The following is a 22,800-nucleotide window of genomic DNA, read 5'->3' as shown; positions in this document are numbered from 1 at the left end:
TAGAAGTTACTGTCAGGCCTGTCTCTCTTCCAACATTATCAACTTTGGCATTCAAAATTTATATAATTTAAAAACCTATTGTCTGTCAGTTCTCAGTGTCTATTCTTGGAGAATAGTCTGTGCGTTTTGTTTGTGTGATATTTGGGGAGTGTAACTTGTATAGTTTCTCTGGTGTGTGTCTTTAGTTGAGTTCCATGCAGCAGGTGGTCCGAGAGAAAGATGCCCGCTTTGAAACACAAGTTCGTCTTCATGAGGATGAGCTTCTTCAGTTAGTAACCCAGGCAGAGGTGGAAACAGAGATGCAACAGGTGTGTAGCTAAAACTTAGTAGAATGACTTTCATTTTGGTTAACGTGTAATCACGTTAACCAAAAAGTGTAATTGTCACAGCCACTTTTTCACCTTTACCCACTGCTCTTCTCATGGTCTTAGCGTGCTCACTGGCTTTTTTTTTTTTTGGTTGTCTTGTTCTTCTGTTCCATATTATTTACTTTTTTCTTATGCTTACCTTGCCTCTTTAACCAGGTTGTTGGTACTCAAAAGCTGAGTTTAAATGGCAAGTGTATGTAGTCAGAAATTAGTTTCTCTTTGGTTTGCTGGTCAAGGCTACTACCTTTCTACGTTAAAAACCTGATCCAAAGCGTCAAATCAATGAAGCCAGTTTTAAACTTTCAGACATTAAAGATGAAAAGGATCAATTTTGAACCCATGAAGTTTTTTTATCAAATCAATATTATTTTGAAAAATTCATTGAGTATATTTTGAAAATTGGCTTTATTGTTTATTTGAGCTTATCATCTACTAACTTCAAGGTACATATTTGTTCCTATTTAGCGTGAAGTGCAGTGTAGTACTTAAAGGCACTCCAGTGTCACAATAGATCCATTTAATTGTGTTTGACTGAAAACTTCTTCCAAGTTCTAAGCAGTCCTTCAGAATACACCATGAAATTACGTTTCAGAATATAACACTTTTTAAAGTAAAGTATTAATGTATACATGTATCATAGATTAATTTATTTAACAAATGTTTATTGAGTACATGTGGCATGCATGACACTAGAAGAGAAATGGTTCTTGCCTGCAGAGAATGTTCTCTTTGTTGAGGAGATGTATATACATATACCTATGTTCTTTAGGTATAGGACAGGGGTCGGGAACCTATGGCTCGCGAGCCAGATGTGGCTCTTTTGATGGCTGCATCTGGCTCGCAGACAAATCTTTAATAAAAAAATAATAACGTTGAAAATATAAAACACTCTTATGTATTACGATCCATTCATTTCCTACCACTCATGTTCATGGTTGCTGGTGGCTGGAGCCAATCACAGCTGTCCTCCGGGACAACACCAAATTTTTATTGGATAATGCCGAATGTACACGGGTCATTGTATGGCTCGCATGGAATTACATTTTAAAATCTGTGGTGTTCATGGCTCTCTCAGCCAAAAAGGTTCCCGGCCCCTGGTATAGGACATTGACTGCGTAATTTCAAAAGTGGATATGTGTTGTTTTCTTTAATTATTAAAAAGGCTCCCTAAATCAGGGACTCGCTTGCATCTCAGTTTGGTGGTTGTCAGTGCTCTAGAGGAGACTCTTGGAGATTCCTTCTTGCTGCTGGATGGGGAGCTTGGCATGCTGGTGTCCCACTCAACATCCAAAAATCTTAAGTGCACAAATCTACATGACAGTTTGAAAGGAAAGCAGATAATAGTGCTCACTTGTTAGCACATTATGTCTAAAACATTTTCTTCTCAGAACTTGAGGGTGCTGCAGAGGAAACTTGAAGAGCACGAAGAAGCCTTGTTGGGCCGCGCTCGGGTCGTGGACGTGCTTCAGCAGGAGCTGACTGCTGCCGAGCAGAGGAACCAGGTACTGCCTTTTGACCTTACTGCCTGCCTTGGGAGCACTTGTTTCTACTTGAGTTTGCCAGGTGGCAGGTATAAAATTTTGTCGCAAGTTTTCAGAGAATTGATGGCATTTATTTATTGTTTTCATGTACCAGTACTCCCTGTGGTAGTGATGCATTGTGAGCAAAACAGTATAGTACAATTTCTTCCCTTGTGATGCTTACATCTCACATCTTTCCGTTGCTGTTCTTTTCCTTTGGGATTTTAGATGTAGGCCCCGGTTTCTCTAGAATGTCATATTTTCCTCTGGTGAGTTTCTTTTCTATCAGTTTACCTCTTCGCTGACTCGGATGGTTCTTTCACTTTATGTACTGTCCTTTCTTTGCTTCTTTTTGCTGGTTGATTTTCTGTTGGCTTGAAATAATCCCACCGTGCAATATTCCCTTGAATCTAAAGGTGATCAAGGATGCTGATATCCTAAGATCTTAAACTCAGGCATCCCATTTTCTGAGTGTAACCCATCTTGTTCCCTTTCTTAGACTGTCCTGATCTTCCTTCTCATTGAGGTCCCTTGATCTTTTCGGTTTGTTTCTCTAATATTTTTAGTTCTTTTGTGGACTCTTGCCTCTCCCTGTCTAATAGGAAATCATGTTTGACTATTTGGGCTACTCATTTACCAGCCCTTGGATCCCCTGTGTCCCTGCCCTATCCCATTCAAAAAGCCACATTGTAATATGTAATTGGTGCCACAGTTTCCATTCTCTGCTTGGTCACCTGAGTGCAGGATGCAGCTGGAGAGTGTCAGGCATCTCCTTTCTTCTCAATATTCAATTCTCCTTAAGAAGGACTTTCTTGCACTGAAAGATATTCCCTTCTCTCCAGTCCTAACAAAAACCATATACCCTGACCCTGAGGCCCCTCCCTGGCTCTCATCAGATAATCATGTTCAAATCCCAGTCATGTCACTTACTAGATAGATACAAATGGATAGTTATATAAATGTGGCTTTTGGTAAATTTTCTTCCTTTCTTCCTCTTGTCCTTTTAATTGCTTGTAAGTATCTCTTTCATGGCCTCAATAATTTTGCATTATAATGATCTGTTTAAAACGTGACTCTCCCACTGAACTTGGAATTCCTTGAGGGCAGGGATTGGATTCATTTATTCGTTCATTCATTTATTCAGTATTTATTGAGTACTGTGTGATATGTGCTGGAGAGCAGTGACGATAAAACAGGCACAGTTCTTTCTCTTATTGAACTTATTTTGTATTGGGAGAGACAAATTAAAAGATAATGATATAAGTAAATATATAAAATTAACGGCACAAATAAATGCAAACTGTCAAAAGTATCAAGAATCAAAAATTGATGGTCTTCCATAGTTGTGGGTTTGGTGCTGAGTGTCTAGCCCATGCTTCACCTAGAAGAGGCACTCCACTATGCTTATGGAAATGATGGAGTATAGTTATGGTTCAGGAGGCTTTATCTTTTTTATCTTAGACTCTGACTCAACAGTTACAGCAAATGGAAGCTGAACATAACAGTTTTAGGAACACTGTGGAAACAGAAAAAGAGGAGTACAAGATTCTGATGGAGAAGATGGAACTTGAAAAGGCAGAGAGAGAGTCACTGTTACACCACCTACAGGAAGAAGTGCATCATCTGTTGGGACAGCTTGAGCAAGCTGGTCAAGCCCAGGCTGACCTTCAGTCCCAATACAGTGCTTTGGAGCAGAAGCACAAAACAGAAATGGAAGAAAAGACCTCTCACATTTTGAGTCTTCAAAAGACTGAGCAAGAACTCCACTCTGCCTATGATGCTCTAAAGAATGAAAATTCAAAGCTTCTGCAAGATAAAAATGAACAGGCACTTCGTTCAGCCCAGACCATTCAACAACTGGAAGGTCAGTATTTGATTGCTTTTGAAGCCCATTTATCCAGTACTTGAGTGTTCCTACTTTGGAATTTTAGAGATCTGTTAATGGTGGCATTTGCTCAAACCAATTAAATCAATAGAAGGATTAAGAAAGACATTACTTCTGAACTCTTTGTTGTGTTTCTCCTGTCTCTGATTGAAGTTATAGTTTTGCCTAATACTGTAATTATCATTGCAGTACTAAAAACTATTGATAATGACTTGTCAAATATTTAAAAGAATGCGATATGAAACATGACTGTGGTTTGAAGGGTTCAGTGACTGAAACGAGTAGGATTTGAATTAATTTGTGGATAACTCAGGCCAGGTCTAGGTGCATAGGTAGGGAGACTGAATTGCATGGATTTATTTTTTCTTTTAAAGATGGATCTTTCTTGGCCCTGGCTGGTTGGCTCAGCGGTTGAGCATCGGACCTGTCTGTAGAAGTCCAGGGTTTGATTCCTGCTCAGGGCACACAGGAGAAACAACCATCTGCTTCTCTACCCCTCCTCTGCCCCTCCCTCTTCTTTCTTTCTCCCTCCCTCCCACTCTCTCTCCCTCTCTTTCTCTCTCTCTCTTCCCCTCCTGCAGCCATGGCTCAAGTGGTTCAAGCAAGTTGGCCCTGGGCACTGAGGATGGATCCATGGCCTCACCTTAGGCACTGAAATGGCTTAGTTGCTAAGCTGCAGAGCAGAAGCCCCAGATGGGCAGAACATTGCCCTGTAGGGGGCTTGCCTGGTGGATCGGTTGGGGGCAAGCTGGAATCTGTCTCTCCACCTCCCTACCTCCCTGCCGCCCCACCTCTCAATTAAAATAAATAAATCAGGTTGCTGCAAGTGTGCCTGTGGGAAGAGGAAAGCAGCATTAGCATGATCAGGGTAGGCCTTTCTGAAAACTTGAAACCTGAATGATAAAAAATGAACAACCATGCAAAGAGTCTGAGCAAAGAGCATTCTAAGCAGAGAAAAAGAAGTACAAATACCTTGAGGTATGAATAACCTTGTACATTCGCAGGCAGAAAGATGTGTTTGGGGAGTAGATTAAATATTAAAAGGGGCAGTACAAGAGGAGGTTAGAAAATAAATGCAGATCTAGTCATCAGGGCCCGTGTAGGTCGTGTTGAGACATTTGCATTATAGTATGAGCAATATGCTGGGGACTTTTTCTTTACTATATCTATCTTAGCTTCTCAAAAAGAATATAAGCTCCTTGGGGGCATATTAATACCCAATACTTTTATCCCCCAAGGTACTACCATGCTTTTTAGATACATGCATTATAATAGAACATGGGATAGGACTCAGAAGACTAGACTCTGATTTCAGCTGTCTTTGAATTAGCTAGGTCATGTCATTTTTTCACTTCATATGGTCATCGAGGAGACTGGCTAGGTCCCTTTTAGTGCTAAATTTGATGTCTTTGTGAACATAAATGAAAGAAAATTGAAGACACTGTAAGTATTATATTAATACAAATGTATGTTAGGAACATAGTAGGGTATGGATAAGTTAAGGCAAACTTATTACCCTAGAAGTCCAAAATTATGCTACACAATAGCTGCTGCTTATTACATGCTCTGGTGTCCTTCTACTTCAAAGCCTCCACTATTTATTATTCTTTACTCAGGTTAATTATTATCACCTAATATGAGTCTATCTTATATCTTCACTTTACTTTCTATTTCTTTTTCCTTTTATCTCCCCCAAGCTATTTTGTTTGTCTGTTTTTCTTACTAATTTTTTATTTTGAAAGTGCGTTTATTAAAACTGGGGGCAGTGAAACAAGGAAGGGCTTAGGATAGAAGAAGCCACAGGAGAGAGCCCAGGTGGGGCTGCCCGGGCTCACTGGGAAGTCAGAGAAAAGGGGGCCTTGGAAGCAGTTCAGGAGTTAGGCCAGGCAAGTGGCTGCTGTCTGTTGTTCCCCTGGTTGGAAGTCCAGTGGGGACCCTTAGAGCCCTAGTCCGCAAACGGCAGCTCGCGAGCCACATGTGGCTCTTTCGTTCCTTGAGTGTGGCTTTTCCACAAAACACCACGTGCGGGCGCAGGTACACGGGGGTGGGGGGGGGGTGTAGGTCCCTCGCGAGCCCCACCTGCAATTCATGCAGGAGTTGAGGAGCATGTGGCTCCCCTTTCCCCTCTCCTTCCCCTTTTCTCCTTCCCCCCTTCCCCTCGCCCCCTTCCTCCTTTCCCTCCCTCTCCCCTTCCTCTTCCCCTTCCCCTTCCCCTTCTCCCTCCCCTCCCCCTTCCCCTCTCTCCTTCCTCCTTCCCTTCTCTGTCCCTTCCTCCCTTCCCTTTCCCCTCTCCTTTCTAAGAAAGCCTCAGCTTTCCCCATCTTCATTTTTCAGGTGGGGAAAACAAGGCCCAGAGAGGTTGGGAACCACAAAATACCTTCTGCTTCTTTCTCTGGGGCAGTGGTCGGCAAACTGCGGCTCAGGAGCCACATGCAGCTCTTTGGACCCTTGAATGTAGGTCTACTACAAAACAGGACATGGGGCGCAGGTGTGCGCGGGGGTGTGGGTCCCTCGGTCAGGTGAGGGGAGATGTGCTGCAGGATACGCAGTGGGGGGGGGGGGCTCGTGCGATTCATACACCAGTTGAGTGAGCATGTGGCTCGCCAGCCAGCCACGGTTTGCCGACCACTGTTTGCCAAAGAAGGAAGAAGGGCATGGGGGTGCTCCTGGGAGGGAGAGGGCACCTCTTTCCTCTTGATTATTCCATGCGTCTCAAATAGCCTCACACACAATATCATGCCTCTGGTTTTTTAAACACTACATATTCTAAGGATATTTATTTTGTGACTTTCAGAAAAACTCTGTTCTCAGATTACTTTCCTGGAGGCTCAGAATAGAGTTGGAGGGGCAGATAGAGAAGTCAGTGAGGTAAGTGATGTGATCTTAAAATAACCAAAATGTGAACTAGACTGAGAGGACTTAACCTTCAAACCTGAACACTTCTGCAATTTTCTAATGTTGACAGAATGACTTAGAAAGTGAGGTCTATTTAAGAAACTCATAATGGTTATTACCCATATAGTCATTTGTTTCTGAATATTTGGGTTTTTTTTGTATCCTTATCTTTATAATAATGGTTCATATTTGTCCTGAACAAATAAAAAAGATTTGATAACCCATTTCTCATACTGGGTTATCATTTTTCTCAACTTTTTTGCCCATCTCAAAAAAAGTTTCTCAGTAAAGCGATTAGATAAAATCTGTACCACCTCCAATCAGTTCACACAGTTTCACTTAGGATTATATTTAAAGAGTATTTTTGGATGAAGGTGCTTTTTATAACCTGAAAATTACTATAATTGTGTGCTTTCTTAATATTCTGTTGACATAAGATTACTGTTAGCTGTATTATGTTTAATTAGCTATTTTCTTTTAGTCAAGAAGTCAGTGATAAAGTCATAAGTGGCTTTGAGAAATAATGTAGTTTCTTAACAGAAGTATCTGCTTACTTATTGTATTCAAGTTCTCTAGAGAAACAGAACTAATAGGAAATGTACATATAGAGAGATTTATTTAGGAATTGGCTCATGCAATTGTGGAAGCTGGCAAATTCAGAATATATAGGGTAGGCCAGCAATAGGCTAGAGCAGGGGTCCCCAAACTTTTTACACAGGGGGCCAGTTCACTGTTCCTTAGACCGTTGGAGGGCTGGACTATAAAAAAAACTATGAACAAATCCCTATGCACACTGCACATATCTTATTTTAAAGTAAAAAAACAAAACGGGAACAAATACAATATTTAAAATAAAGAACTAGTAAATTTAAATCAACAAACTGACCAGTATTTCAATGGGAACTATGTTCCTCTCACTGACCACCAATGAAAGAGGTACCCCTTCCGGAAGTGCGGTGGGAGCCAGATAAATGGCCTCAGGGGGCCGCATGCAGCCCGTGGGCCATAGTTTGGGGACCCCTGGGCTAGAGACTCAGGAAAGACTTACAGTTCAAGTCTGAAGACAGACTGTTGGCAGAATTTCTTCTTTTTGGAGGAAGCCAATTTTTTTTCTTAAGGCCTTTAACTACTTGGATAAGGCCCACCCACATTATAGAGGACAATAGGCTTTTCTCAAAGTCTACTAATTTAAATATTAATCTCAACTAAAAATACCATCACAAAAACAGCTAGAATAATATTTGACCAAGTTGATAATAAAATTAACTACCACGCTTATATTCATTGCTGTTTCACAGGGCCATTGGGTCTTTGTTCACAAAATGTTAAAAAAAAAATCCTGATATTTGAAAATTGTACATTATGTGAGGACTGACAGAATAAAAATAAATTTTGTTTGGCCAGGGGGCACTATGTGTTTTAAGATGCTTAGCAGCAGTGGCTAGTGAGAACAAGATAACTTAGTTCAAGAAAGAATAACAGATAAGAAAGATTGGAGTTTGTTAAAAAGAAAAGAAAAGAAAAACAGAGCAACCAGAAGGGAGAACAAATAAGAAACAATGGAAAAGAAAGACAAAACACACAGAAATTGCAAAAGGAATGGTGATGAGAGAGAGTAGAAAATTTTTATATGAACTCAGCTGAAAGATGCAGGCTAGTTTTAGGAGAAAAGATAATGAGAGTGACTAGAAAGAGCTAAATTCTCTGGTTTTCAGCCCTCTCCTTATGGGCTAACATTTTTTTTTTTTTTTACTATAGCCAAAAAGTTAAACTTTGTGGATGCCATAGGGAGCGGCAGACATCATGACAGATAGTTAGAAAAGAGGAAATAAGAATATTTAGGCTAAGAGAGAGAACAAAAAAGGAGTTATATTGAAATCTTCTGGCAGAAGTGGTGCCTTGACTATATCAGGTCTTTAATGTGTATGGGGATGGATAAATAGGAATGTGACATAAAGAAATTATAAAGGAATTTTTTCCCTGTCCCAATACTGTTTCTAGTTTTGGTCTCTAGAAAAGTGACTGTGAATAATACAGAGACTGAAGAGTTTTAAATGATTAAAAATAATGCATATGAAACTGATGACATAACTTTTCTTAAAATAATAAATAATTACAGAATAATGAACCTTTTTTCTTACTCAGTGGCTAAGAATGATATTGAGATAATATTCATCGAATATTCATCGAATATTTACTATGTGCCAGCTTCTGCTAGTAGAAGGCAGCACTAGGCTGTGAACTTGGGCAGTTAAGCTGTAGAGTTTGTACTCTTGACTACTATATTATTTGACAGTCTTCTGTCAAATTGGAATTTTTTTCCGGAAAGTAAAGGTGTTATTGATAAAGGTAGATATTTTATTGCATACACTGTCCCAAACTCATTTAATAAAATACTAATTAAATTTACTATGAGATTTTACTTTTGTTTTCCTAAAAAAAAATTATAGAAGTGATTTATAGAGATTGAGCAGTTTATCACAGTAATCTTTATAATAATAATGGTAGTATTTTGTCAAATAAGTCCTTAATTTTGTACTTAACCTTTGGCAAAGCTCCTTTTGATTATTTGATCCTGGTAATTTATCTCAAGTCTACAGCAGGTTCTCAAATAATATTTTGTTCAAAGTTGTTTCATTATAGCATTTATGAGATACTGCAGGAGCTTAACAGTTGTTTAAATCAGTTAGTCTATGCTAAAATTGGTTTCATTATACATAGTTTTGCCACATTTCTAAGCTTTTGTTGACATCATGAGGACTTATATAGTTTCATAAGTAAGGAATATCTAGAAAATAAGTTCCAGGTTTCCTTAGGTCTTATGAATATCACCTCAGTGTAGAAATGAGAGGGTTACCTCAGAGGTCAAATTTGGAAAATAAAAACTGACTTTAAAAGTGTGTAGCAATTTTGTTGTTGTTGTTTACAGTTCTGTTCTTTTTTGTTTGTTTTTTGCAAGAGAGAGGGAGACAGGCAGGGAGAGAGATGGGAAGCATCAACCTGTAGTTGCGTCACTTTAGTTGTTCATTGATTGCTTCTCATATGTGCCTTGACGTGAGGCAGGAGGGCTCCAGCTGAGCCAGGTACCCCTTGCTGAAGCCCGTGACTTTGGGCTCAGTGATTATTTGGCTTAAGCCAATGACCATGGAATTATTTTGATGATCTGGACTCAAGCCGGTGATCTTAAGGTTTTGAACCTGGGATCTCAGCATGTCCCAGGTTGATGTTCGATCCACTGTGCCACCAACAGTCAAGCACAAGTGTTTAGCAGTTTTTTGGTGGGAGGAAGATTTGGACTAAAATGTTTCAGGTTTTAGAAAATGCACTAAATGCCATTTGTTAATTAGGCTGTTTCTTATAAAACATTTCATTGAAGCTTTTTCTTTCTTTCATATTTTAAAAATAGATCAGCATGATTGATAGTACCAGGCTCAACAAGAACAACTCTTCTACAGAAGAAAGTGATCAAGATGTCCTAGAGAAAACATTTTTTCAGAAAGATAAAGAACTGTCAATTTTATTGTTGGAAATGAAAGAAGCCCAGGAAGAGATTGCATTTCTTAAGTTGCAGCTCCAGGACAAAAGGGCTGAAGGGGAACCTGAGTCCTTTAACCAAAAAGTAACGAACCAGGAAGAGGATGAAGGAATACTTCCAGTTACAGTGAAAATACAGTGTGAAGATACAGGGCAGCATTTTCCCTCAATGTCAAATGAAGAGAGCAGTCTTCCAGGAACTGTAAAAGAAGAGCAGGTGAACATTGAACATCAAAATAGAACATCTGAGAAAATGTCTTCAAATGACTCTAGAATAGAATTGAAATCAACAAAACAGTATGATGTTGATAATCCTCCTCCTGCTGCATCAGGCATTTGTCAGTGTCACCAGCATGAATTGGAAAGGCTAAAACATCAAATTTTGGAGCTTGAGATTAACTTTCGTAAGGCAGAGGAAGCCTATGGCGGAAATTTAGATGAAAAAGCTAGAGAAATAAACAACTTAATGCAGTTGATTGATGAGTTTAAGAAAAATGCTGAAGACACCAACAGAGCATTTACTGCTCTATCTGAAGAAAGAGACAAGCTTCTTGCTCAGGTACAACAAATGGAAATGAATCTTGCAGAAGCAGAAAGGCAAAGAAACCTTGACCATGAAAGTCAAACTATGCATCACAACTTGCTTACTGAACAGATTTATAACCTCAGTATAGAAGCTAAATCAAAAGATATGAAAATTGGAGTTTTACAGAATGAACTGGATGACCTCATGTTTCAGTGTTCTGAGAAGAGTACACTGATAAAAAGCCTGCAAAGCCAGCTGCAGAAGAAGGAAGGTGAAGTGCTTGAGGGAATAGAACGTCTGAGGGATATCTCACATAAGATGGAAGAACTTTCACAGGATCTGTCAAAGAAGGAACTTGAAATAGCAAAAATGGATCAACTCTTACTAGAGAAAAAGAGAGATGTGGAAAGCTTGCAACAAACAGTCCAGGAGAAGGACCAGCAAGTGACAGAAATCAGCTTTAGTATGAGTGAAAAAATGGTTCAGCTAAATGAAGAGAAGTTTTCTCTTGGGGTTGAAATTAAGACTCTTAAAGAACAGCTGAATTTATTATCCAGAGCTGAAGAGGCAAAAGGACACATTGAAGAAGATAAAGAAGTTGTTTCTGGCTTTAAACAGACTTTTGATGAGTTGAACCCAGCAGGGCTAGTAAGTAGAGAAGAACTCCAGCATGAATTAGACCTTGTAAAGAAAGAAAATGAGCAGAGAAAGAGAAAGCTCCAGGCAGCTCTTATTAACAGAAAAGAACTTCTACAAAGAGTCAGTAAATTAGAAGAGGAATTGTCCAAAGTGAAAGATGAATGTAGAAAAGAGGTCCCATTTAATGAGAGTGGGAGAGGAGAAATGGAGAAAGGGAAAGAAGGTAAAGAAGGCCCAAAAAAATGTGTGACTTCCAAATGCCAAGAAATAGAAATTTCTTTAAAACAGACAATATCGGAGAAAGAAGTAGAACTAGAGCATTTAAGGAAGAATTTGGAAGAAAAGGCCGCAGCTGAAGAAGAATTAAAGGCTGTGATCAAACAGATGAATCAAAACTTCCAAGAGAAGACACAGCAAGCAGAATTACTCCAAGCAGAAATCACTGAAAACCAAGCAGTTATCCGAAAGTTAACCACAGGTAACAAGGATGCAGGTGATGGAGGCTCAGCAGAGCCTGTAAGAGAAACAGTGGTGAGCAGTCCTCCTGTTGCAGGTGGTGGTGAGTACAGGAAACCAGAACTGGAAGAAAAGATACTGAACCTAGAAAAAGAAAAGGAGCAACTTCAAAAGAAGCTACAGCAAGCATTAATCTCTCGCAAAATGATTCTTAAAAAGGCACAGGAGGAAGAAAGACATCTTAGGGAGGAGCTAAAGCGACAAAAAGATGACTATAATCACTTGCAAGAACAGTTTGATAAGCAAAACAAAGAAATTGAGAACATTGGAGACCCACTGAAACACTGCCATATTCAAATAAGGGAGTCTGTAGATAGAAAACTCCCAGGCACCAACCAGCAGGAACCAGGCTCTCCTACTCAAAGTTTAGAAGAACCTTTATCCAAAGCCATGAAGCAGCAACCTCTTTTAGAGTCTGACTTGTGCCCAGACTGGCCTGCTTCTCCTGGAGATGGAAATGCTCTGCAGGGCAATACTTCTATTGCTCAGATTAAAATCCAGCTCGAAGAAATAGAGACTGAGAAAAAGGAGTTAGAATTGAGGGTTAGTTCAACAACAAGTGAGCTCACTAAAAAATCAGAAGAGATATATCAGCTACAAGAGCAGGTAAATAAACAGGGTTTCGAAATCCAGAATCTGAAAACAGCGTTCCATGAAGCTGAAACCCTTGCAGAAAGCCTGAGGCAGAAATTAGAAAGCAGTCAACTAGAACTTGCTGGATTAGAATGTTTGAGAGAATTAAAGCCTGAACTAGATGAACTACAAGAAATTATAAACAGAAAGGAGGAAAAAGTTAGATACCTTTCTGGACAGCTTAATGAGAAAGAAGCAGCCTTAACTAAAGTACAGTCAGAGATGCTAGAACAAGAGGATTTAATTAAGGCTCTGCATACACAGCTGGAAATGCAAGCCAAAGAACACGATGAAAAGATCAAGCAGTTATATGTGGAACTTGATGAAATGAAGCAAAAACCAAAAGATATTGGAGAAGAAAGTAAAGCAAAACATCAAATACTGAGGAAACTGAGAGCTGCCCTCATTTCCCGAGAAGAACTGCTAAAAGAAAATAAAAATCTCCAAGACGAGCTATTTGGAACCAGAGATACCATTGACTGTCTCACCAAGTCATTGACTGATTTGGAAAGCCAAGTTTTAACTAAAAATCAAGAAAAAGCTACATTCTTAGAAAAGTTAGCTGTTCTCGAGGAAGAAAAAGAGAAACTTATCACAGATATGTTCAAATGTTCAATGGAAAAGCAAAATCTTAACAGTTTATGTGAAAGTCAGAAATTAACTTTGGAGGGTCTTACTGAAGACAAAGAAAACTTAGTGAAGGAAATTGAATCTTTGAAATGTGCTAAGATTGCAGAAAGCACTGAATGGCAAGAGAAACACAAAGATTTACAAAAAGAATATGAAATTCTTCTGCAGTCCTATGAAAATGTTAGTAATGAAGCAGAAAGAATTCAGCATGTGGTAGATACTGTGAGGCAAGAGAAAAAAGAACTGTATGGCAAGCTCAGGGGCACAGAGGCAAGCAAAAAAGAGGTGGAAAAGCAGTTGCAGGAAGCTAAGTGTGAAATGGAAGAGATGAAGGCAAAGATGAGGAAGTTTGCTAAATCTAAACAGCAGGAAATCCTAAAGTTGGAAGAAAAAAATGACCAGCTTAGAGCAGAGATACACCCTATAGGAGGTACATCTAAAGATACTATGGAAGTACCTTCTTTGAATTCTAACATGAAGGAGGAACTAGAAAGGATCAAAACAGAGAATGAAACCCTTTCTAAAGAGTTTGAGGCTTTAAAGACAGAAAAGAACTCTCTAAATAAAGAAATTCAAGATTTAAAGCATCAGATAGAAGATTATATAGCCAGACAAGCTAGCCAAGAGGCCACTGAGAAACGTGATAACCAAATGCATATCATTGAAGAGGCAAGCCAGTCTGTCCCAGGTGAGGCTAATGAGGAAGACTCTTTGAGTATAAGCACGAGGCCTGAATATTCAGAATCCTTTATGCCAGAAGCCATTGTCAATCCTGACACACGTGAGGAAGTCAGCTCACATAATGCAATTAATAACTACCTACAGCAGATTGATCAGTTCAAAGAAAGAATTGCTGGATTAGAGGAGGAGAAACAGAAAGAAATGGAATTTAGCCAGACTTTAAAAAATGAGAAAAATAGTTTACTCAGTCGAATATCAGCAAAGGATGATGAACTAAAAGTGCTTCAAGAAGAAGTAACTAAAATAAACCTTTTAAATCAGCAAATCCAAGAAGAACTTGCCAGAGTTAGCAAACTCAAGAACATAGCAGAAGAAGAAAAAGATGATTTGGAAGAGAGACTTATGAATCAGTTAGCAGAACTTAATGGAAGCATTGGGAATTATCATCAGGATGTTTTAGACGCCCAAATAAAAAATACACAGTTAGAATCTGAAATGCAGAACCTTAAAAAGTGTATGAGTGAATTAGAAGAAGAAAAACAGCAGTTAGTCAAGGAGAGATCTCAGGTGGAATCAAAAATCCGAAAAGAATACTTAGAGAAAATACAAGGTGCTCAGAAAGAACCCAGCAATAAAAGCCACACACAAGAACTTCAGGAACTGTTAAAAGAAAAACAACAAGAAATAAAGCAGCTACAGAAAGATTGCATCAAGTACCAGGAGAAAATTAGTGCTCTAGAGAGAACTGTTAAGGCTCTTGAATTTGTTCAAACTGAGTCCCAAAAAGATTTGGAAACAACCAAAGAAAATCTGGCTCAAGCTAATGAACATAGTAAGAAGGCAGACACAGAATTAAAAACCTTCAGGGTTCTGCTAGATGACACTCAAAGTGAAGCGGCAAGGGTCCTAGCAGAAAATCTCAAGTTGAAAAAGGAACTTCAGTCAAATAAAGAATCAATTAAAAGCCAAATGAAACAAAAGGATGAAGATCTTGAGCGAAGACTGGAGCAAGTAGAAGAGAAATATCTGAAAGAGAAGAAAAATATGCAAGAGAAACTGGATGCATTGAGTAGAGAAAAAGTCCTCTTGGAAGAGATATTTGGAGAGGTTCAGAATACTTTGAATAAGAAAGACAAGGAAGTTAAACAACTTCAGGAAAATTTGGATAGTACTGTGGCCCAGCTTGCTGCTTTCACTAAGAGCATGTCTTCCCTCCAGGATGATCGAGACAGGGTGATAGATGAAGCCAAGAAATGGGAGAGGAAGTTCAGTGATGCTATTCAAACTAAAGAAGAAGAAATTAGACACAAAGAGGAGAACTGCAGTATTCTAAAGGATCAACTTAGGCAGATGTCCATCCATATGGAGGAATTAAAGATCAACATTTCTAGGTAAATGAATTTTTTGCTCTTCTGAAGGTAATCGAAGGCAAAGAAAGTTTTTTTGGTTTTTATTGTTTGTTTGTTTTAGACAGAAACAGGAAGTGAGAGAAATGAGAAGCATCAACTTGTAGTTGCGGTGCCTTGACTAGGGGGCTTCAACCAGGCCAATGACCTTGAGCTCAAGTCAGCGACCTTGGGCTTCAAGCCAGTGATAATGGGGTCATGTCTGTGATCCCACGTTAAGCCATCAACCCTGTGCTTGAGCTGGTGAACCTGTGCTCAAGCCAGCAACCTCAGGGTTTTGAACCCTGGTCATCAGCATCCCAGGTCGATGCTCTACCCACTGCACTACCACCTGGTCAGGCTAAGAAAGTCTTATTTCTTATATGACTGATTTTGGCTTAAATTTCCCTGGAAGACACATTTTCTCACTTCTCTCTCTTGCTCTCATTTTTCTTTATTTTGCAAATGATTTTCTGCTACAATTGAATTAACATGAAAATTCATGTCTGCTTCTTTCCCCATCTTTCTGTTGAGAACCTCCTAGATTTTTCCCTTTCTTTTCATTTCTGTTTCCACTGCTCTAGTTTGGGTTTGCATCATAGTACTCTCAAGTCATTGCCTTACCCTCCCAAGTGATAACCTCTTCTTCCTTTCTCATAGTCCTCATCAATTCATACTGCATATGTGTGTTAGAGTAATTTTCGTCAAACTTCATTTTTATGTCACTTTTCAAGTTCAAGAACTAACAGTATGCCCACACTTTATACTCTTCCACTTTTAATAGTATCCTTCTGCTTATTTTCTCTTACCTTAAGATTATTTCTTAAAGGGCCAACCATTAACTTATCTAGAGCAAAGTAAAGCATGGTAGTAGAAACTATTACTTTCCAGAGTGTCCCAAACCATGTCGCTAAAATAAGCAAGATACTTTGGAGTTTATAATTTAAATATCTGAATCAGTATGTGCAGTATACCTTTAATACAGAAATACAGAGCATCCAGTAGAACTAATATCTTTTCATTTCAAAGATGAACACTTTTAGTTATGAATATTTATTTGTAGATCTGAGTACATGATGCTGTATGTGTTTCTTAGGCATCAAGTAATTTTTCCTTTACATCTGTAATTTAGGGCCTTTTCTCTTTTTTCCTAGGCTTGAACATGACAGGCAGATCTGGGAGTCCAAGACCCAGACAGAGGTCCAGCTTCAACAAAAGGTCTGTGATACTCTACAGGGGGAAAACAAAGAACTTCTGTCCCAGCTAGAAGAGACTCGACATCTATACCACAATTCTCAGAATGACTTAGCTAAATTAGAATCAGAACTTAAGATGCTCAGAGGCCAGTGGACTGATTTAAATAATTCTTTCAAAGAATGTAAGGAAAATAAAGACAACTTTGAAAAAACAATAAGTAAGCAAGAAATTGATATCCAAAATTATAAGTTCAGTTATGAACAGCTAGAGACTGATCTTCAGGCCTCCAGACAACTGACCAGTAAGCTGCATGAAGAAATAAACACGAAAGAGCAGAAGATTATAAGCCTACTTTCTGCCAAGGAACAGGCAATCCAAGAAGCTGTTGCTGAACTGCACCAGCAACATGATAAAGAAATGAGAGAATTAGAAAACCTGCTGTCCCAGGACGAAGAGAAAATTGTCTTAGGAGAAGAGAACAGAAAAGCTGTTTACAAAACCAGTCGGCTCATGGAAACACTTAAATCCATCAAAAAGGAAAACATGCAGCAGAAGGCTCAATTGAATTCCTTTATTAAATCCGTGTCTTCTCTCCAGGATGACAGAGACCGTATTTTAGATGACTATCAAAAGCTGGAAGAGCAACATCTCTCTGTAATCTTAAAAAAAGACCAGCTCATCCAAGAGGCTGCTGCTGAGAATAATGAGCTTAAGGAAGAAATTCGATGCTTGAGAAGTCATATGGATGATCTTAATTCTGAGAATGCCAAGCTAGATGCAGAACTCGTCCAATATAGGAAAGACCTCAACCAAGTGATATCGAGAAAGGACTGTCAGCAAAAACAACTGCTTGAAGTTCAACTTCAGCAGAATATGGAGCTGCAAAGTAAATATGCTAAATTAGAAGAAAAGTTGAAGAAGTCTGAGGAAGCAAAGGAGGATCTGCAGAGGTCCTCCATTGCTCTACAGGAGGAGAAACAAGGTTTATCTAAAGAGATTGACAGCTTGAAAGTATCTATATCCCAACTAAAGAAAGAGTTGACGGCCTTGCAAGAAGAAGGCGCTTTAGGACCATGTCAGGCCCAATTAAAAGTAAAAGAAGAAGAGGTGCAAAATTTAAATACCACCCTTTCCTCCTCTCAAAAGAGAATTGCAGAACTGGAAGAGGAATTGGTTCATGCTCAAGTGGAAGCTGCCAAAAAGGTAGGTGAAATTGAAGATAAAATGAAGAAGGAACTAAAGCATCTTCATCACGATGCAAGGATAATGCGAAATGAAACAGAAACAGCAGAAGAAAGGGTAGCAGAACTAGCCAGAGACCTGGTGGAAATGGAACAAAAATTACTCGTGGTCACCAAAGAAAATAAAGATCTCACCGCACAAATCCAGTCTTTTGGAAGGTCTATGAGTTCCCTACAAAATAGTAGAGACGACGCCAATGAAGAGCTTGATAAACTGAAAAGGAAATACGATACCAGTCTGAGGGAACTGGCACAGCTGAAAGAAGAACGGGGCCTCTTAAGCAGAGAGAGAAATGTCCTTGTTTCTGAAGCTGCCTTTTCAGTGAATTCCAGTGAGGATAAGAGCTTGCCTCACCTTGAGAAACTTAACCAACAGTTTTTATCCAAAGATGAGCAACTGCTTCACCTGTCCTCACGACTAGAAGATGCTTACAACCAAGTGCAGTCCTTTTCCAAGGCTATGGCTAGTCTACAGAATGAAAGAGATCACCTGTTGAAGGAACTGGAGAAACACCACAGGACAGAGGAAGGGAAACAGAGGTCTGCAGCCCAGCCTGCAACCAGCCCAGCTGAAGTGCAGAGTTTAAAGAAAGCTATGTCATCACTCCAAAATGACCGAGACAGATTAGTAAGTGTATGGTTTTCTCTTTCTGATCTTTGAGAGTTTTTGAATCTTTCTTTAAATTACAATTTCTAAAGAAAAAAAAATACATTATTTTACATGTTATATGGGAACTGAGAAACAGTATAATATATATTCCTCAGGTTCTGTTTGGTCTTAGAGAAACACAGAAACATTTATATTTTAAACCTGTCGTCACCATTTTAAATTTTTTTTTTTTTTGTATTTTTGTATTTTTCTGAAGCTGGAAATGGGGAGAGACAGTCAGACAGACTCCCACATGCGCCTGACCGGGATCCACCCGGCACGCCCACCAGAGGGCGATGCTCTGCCCACCAGGGGGTGATGCGCTGCCCCTCTGGGGCATGGCTCTGTTGCGACCAGAGCCACTCCAGCGCCTGGGGCAGAGGCCAAGGAGCCATCCCCAACGCCCGGGGCATCTTTGCTCCAATGGAGCCTCGCTGCGGGAGGGGAAGAGAGAGACAGAGAGGAAGGAGAGGGGGAGGGGTGGAGAAGCAGATGGGCACTTCTCCTATGTGCCCTGGCCGGGAATCGAACCCGGGACTTCTGCATGCCAGGCCGACGCTCTACCACTGAGCCAACCGGCCAGGGCCTTGTCATCACCATTTTTAAAAAGTTATAAATTTCCTTGGCATAAAACACTCTGTTGGTTATAAAAGGTCTAAGAAGTGGAGAGATGTTTTATATATTTTATACACACAACACATATCTAAATGTTTCCAGAATTTGTCATAGTACATTTAAATGACTAGTAAAGTTTTCTTTGCAGACTGAAACATTTACTCACTTTTCTTTCATACCTAACTTTTTTCAGTCAGAAAGATAAAGAGGATCTCTAATGCTACATTTTCTGCTGTTAGTAAGATCTAGTAGTTTAATCCAGGTCTTTATTCTGAAAAATTCTAGATCATCAAGATTCATAGGCAAAACCAGAACTATGTATATAAGCCAACCAGGTCATCAGGGGATTCTACTTTGTGACATTACTCTTTTCACTTTCTTGACAGTCTCTACTCTGTCAAGCCCATGTACTTAGGCAAAATAGGAAATAAAGGCTTCAAAATGGCTGAACTTTTTTATCTTAAAAATTTGAAAATTCTAGTTTTTAACATTAGCCCTAGTGAAGAGATCATTCATTCTTCCTTACTGTAAAGTCCATTGCAGACTTTTTTTTGTAGGTAATGTGTTCATTCATATTACACTTAATATCCAGTATTTATAGATAGTCTTTTGACTTTTGTAATATCCAGTATTTATAGATGGTCTTTTGACTTTTGTATTCTGAACAAACTCTCCCTTCAGCAATGGCTTTGACATCAACACAATTTATGAATACTTGTTTATATATTTTTTATTTTTTTATTTTTTGACAGACAGAGTCAGACAGAAGGACAGATAGGGACAGACAGACAGGAAGGGAGAGAGATGAGAAGTATCAATTCTTCATTGTGGCACCTTAGTTGTTCATTGATTGTTTTCTCATATGTGCCTTGACTGGGGGGCTACAGCAGACTGAGTGACTCCTTGCTCAAGCCAACGACCTTGGGCTCAAGCTGGCAACCTCAGGGTCTCGAACCTGGGTCTTCCGCATCCCAGTCTGACGCTCTATCCATTGCGTCAGCGCCTGGTCAGGCTTGTTTATATTTTTAAAGTAGTTTGAGTTCAGCTGATTTTGTCCTAGGAGCTTGACCTTTTGTCATTGCTTTCAGAATGCAGGTGCAAAAAGTTTTTTATTGGGGCAGTATATACCTCAGAGCTGTAATTTATACCACCCAGGTGTTATCTTCTAAGTCAAAATCTTTTTCCTCAAAGCTGTTATGATAGATTCTGAATTAACTTTCATTCAGTGACTTGCTTTACTATTCTTATCTATTATAAATATTAGAGACTAAACTTTGTATCTCTCAACCCTAGTTCCACATTTTTATCTGCTGGATATTCACAAGCCAAGACAGCTTTATAAAAAATCTCCATGTTTCTAGAACTCATAGTAATAGTCTTTTGTTCCCTAAGGCTCATAACTGCTTATGATTTCAATTCATCTAATCATCAAGGTCCATCATTTCTTTATTCATAATATGACTCAAATATTTCTTTTTCCTTTCCACCATTAACTAAGTGAAAATAAGTCCTTAACACCTTACCCTTAAACTGTTGTAATATTATTGCTTCCAATTTGTCATCTCTCCAGGATATTGTATATATCACTGCTGAATAAATCTTTCTGAAACTCCACTACGACTGCACTAATCAAAACCTTTAAAAGTTGTGCTATCTCTACATGAGGCTTATGATTCAAACTTCTTAGTCTGGCATTTAAGATCCTATAATTTGTCCTCACCTTTCTTTCCAGTCTTCCCTCTTACTGCTTCCTGACTCATACTCTTCATTACAGCCAAACTGCTCTCATTATGCAGTAATCCTACCTAGTACTCCCTACTCACCCGTGTTACCATCCTTCAAACTAAAATGTCCTCTCAATTTTCATTTTTGGGGCAAATATTACCACTCTTTAAAAGTCACCTCAGAGCTCAGATCCTCTTTGGTTACACTTCCAGATCACTTTATTGTCTATTATCTTCTGTTTGTATTTTTGTAGTACTTTTAATTTGTCCCATAATGCCTTGATTGTGTATGTATGTGTCTATGTGTGTTATTTTCCTGATTAGATTGCAAGCTCCTACTGATATGTCTTATACTTGTCTTACCCTTTGAGTAATGAGTTTTTTTCATGCTCACTGAACCCTAGGAGTTGAGTTTTTTTCAAAAAATGAATTAGTTACAGTTACAGTTTTATTAACTTAAAATTATGTTTGTTTGATAACCAATTTATGGAAACAAGAAGAATATTCATTTACCTTTTTTTAATGTTGCCTTATACATTTTTAAAATAAAATTTTTGAACAGTCGTACTTTGGATAGTCAAGAGGTAGAGGACATACATGAATGTTTGTACTATTCAAAGGGTTAAATTTCCCATGATCTTTATCATAGGGGTAGTTAATTATATGGTAATAATCAGCGATTGGTGGTTATTCTCAATAGTGGTTGTTATTGTAAACACTGTTTTCTCCATTTTGTAAAACTATCATGTTAGGAGAGTTACAAGAACTTTTGAGACAGGCTTTTACATCTGCCATGAAAGAATCAGAAAGCCTAGGCAGGGTTGTAAATCACATGAAGGCCTGACAGTGTGATGTAATGATACTATATACATGCACTTGCTGAGGCCCTTCTGCATACTTTCTGAGTGGATACTTATCTGTCCATAAACTCTTCCTTTCCACATATCTTGTCCTCAGTCTGTCTCGTGGGCCTTGAAGTTTCTAGTCTTTCAGTCATTTGGCTGCATATTCAGTAAATATGAGAGATAACATATTCCCATTTCTAACAGTTTAAACATGCAGCCTACCCCAGAAGTTTATCACCTCTGACTACCCTAATCTTTCTTTCCCTCAGGACAACCCCAGAGATTATCTAGGTCTGAAAGGGATTTAGGCTACTTTGGTTTTCTTCTTTACTTAGTCAAGGCGAAGTTTCCCAAAATAAAGTCTTAGGATTCAAGTGGCAGGAATTAGCCCAGGAGATTCTACTAGGGTTTAACAAGCAACTTTGAAAACATTCTGGAGTTTTCATAGCTGTCTAAACTTCCTTAGGACTTTTCCCTAAGAAAAAAAAAAAAAGCACACATTTTTACCTAAAAAGTGGAGAGCAAAATCTTTAGAGTTGCCTGTATATTTGTTTATCTATACTCACTTCGTTCTGAAAATGACTTGAAATAGCTTATTAAAATATGAAGTTTTTATTTTTATTTTTTTATTAAGTGAGCGGCAGGGAGGCAGACAGACAGGCTTCCACATGGGCCCCGACCGGGATCCACCAGGCAAGCCCTTTACCCTGCAATGCTCTGCCTATCTGGGGCCACTGCTCTTTTGCTCAGCAGCCAGCTATTTTAGTGCCTGAGGCAAGGCCATGGAGTCAGTCATCCTTAGCACCTGGGGCCAACTTTGCTCAAACCATTGGAGCTGTGGCTGCAAGAGGGGAAGAGAGAGAAAGAAGTAGGAGGAGAAGGAGGGGAGAAGCAGATGGTCGATTCTCTTGTGTGCCCTGACCGGGAATCGAACCCAAACTTCCACATGCTAGGCTGATGCTCTACCGCTGAGCCAACTGGCCAGGACCAACAGTTTTTCAAGACAATATAATACAAGAATTAGGAAGGAGGAGAAAATGAGGATAGAAAGAAAAAGATTAAACCAGGAGTAAGTTTAGTATTCCAAGGAGATGTCACATTGCCTGTACTCTTTGTTAGAACTGTGGGCCATTAAGTGCTCTGAGCTTTCTGGCAGTCATCAGAAATAGGGAGCTAAAAAACCAAGTACATGAACTGTAGTGTCCATATTTTAGAAAAGGGAAAGGAAAAACACTACTTGTTTAAGATAAGAATAGTTATTCTTTAAGTATTTTGAGGCCTACAAAAAATTTCTTGTCTGTTTCCATAGAGAGGACA

At 39.1% G+C, this 22,800-nt stretch overlaps 1 protein-coding gene across 6 annotated transcripts in view; it reads left to right on the top strand.

The window, feature by feature from the left end:
• The window catches only part of GOLGB1 (golgin B1), a 73,672-nt gene that overhangs the window by 22,635 nt on the left and 28,237 nt on the right, over positions 1–22,800 (top strand). For 3 of the 6 annotated variants that reach the window (XM_066241436.1, XM_066241434.1, XM_066241435.1), the window contains exons 5-10: positions 186–308; positions 1,757–1,870; positions 3,350–3,752; positions 6,568–6,641; positions 10,075–15,218; positions 16,367–18,278. In XM_066241436.1, the coding sequence (XP_066097533.1) occupies positions 186–308; positions 1,757–1,870; positions 3,350–3,752; positions 6,568–6,641; positions 10,075–15,218; positions 16,367–18,278 (7,770 nt within the window). The remainder of the gene's footprint in view (positions 1–185; positions 309–1,756; positions 1,871–3,349; positions 3,753–6,567; positions 6,642–10,074; positions 15,219–16,366; positions 18,279–22,800) is intronic. The other 3 variants (XM_066241437.1, XM_066241439.1, XM_066241438.1) reach the window with 2 other exon arrangements.

This window comes from Saccopteryx bilineata, chromosome 8 (assembly GCF_036850765.1).
Source record: "Saccopteryx bilineata isolate mSacBil1 chromosome 8, mSacBil1_pri_phased_curated, whole genome shotgun sequence".
Classification (NCBI taxonomy): Eukaryota; Metazoa; Chordata; class Mammalia; order Chiroptera; family Emballonuridae; genus Saccopteryx; species Saccopteryx bilineata.
Note: the sequence above shows the minus strand (reverse complement) of the source record. Positions and strands in the feature narration are given on the sequence as shown.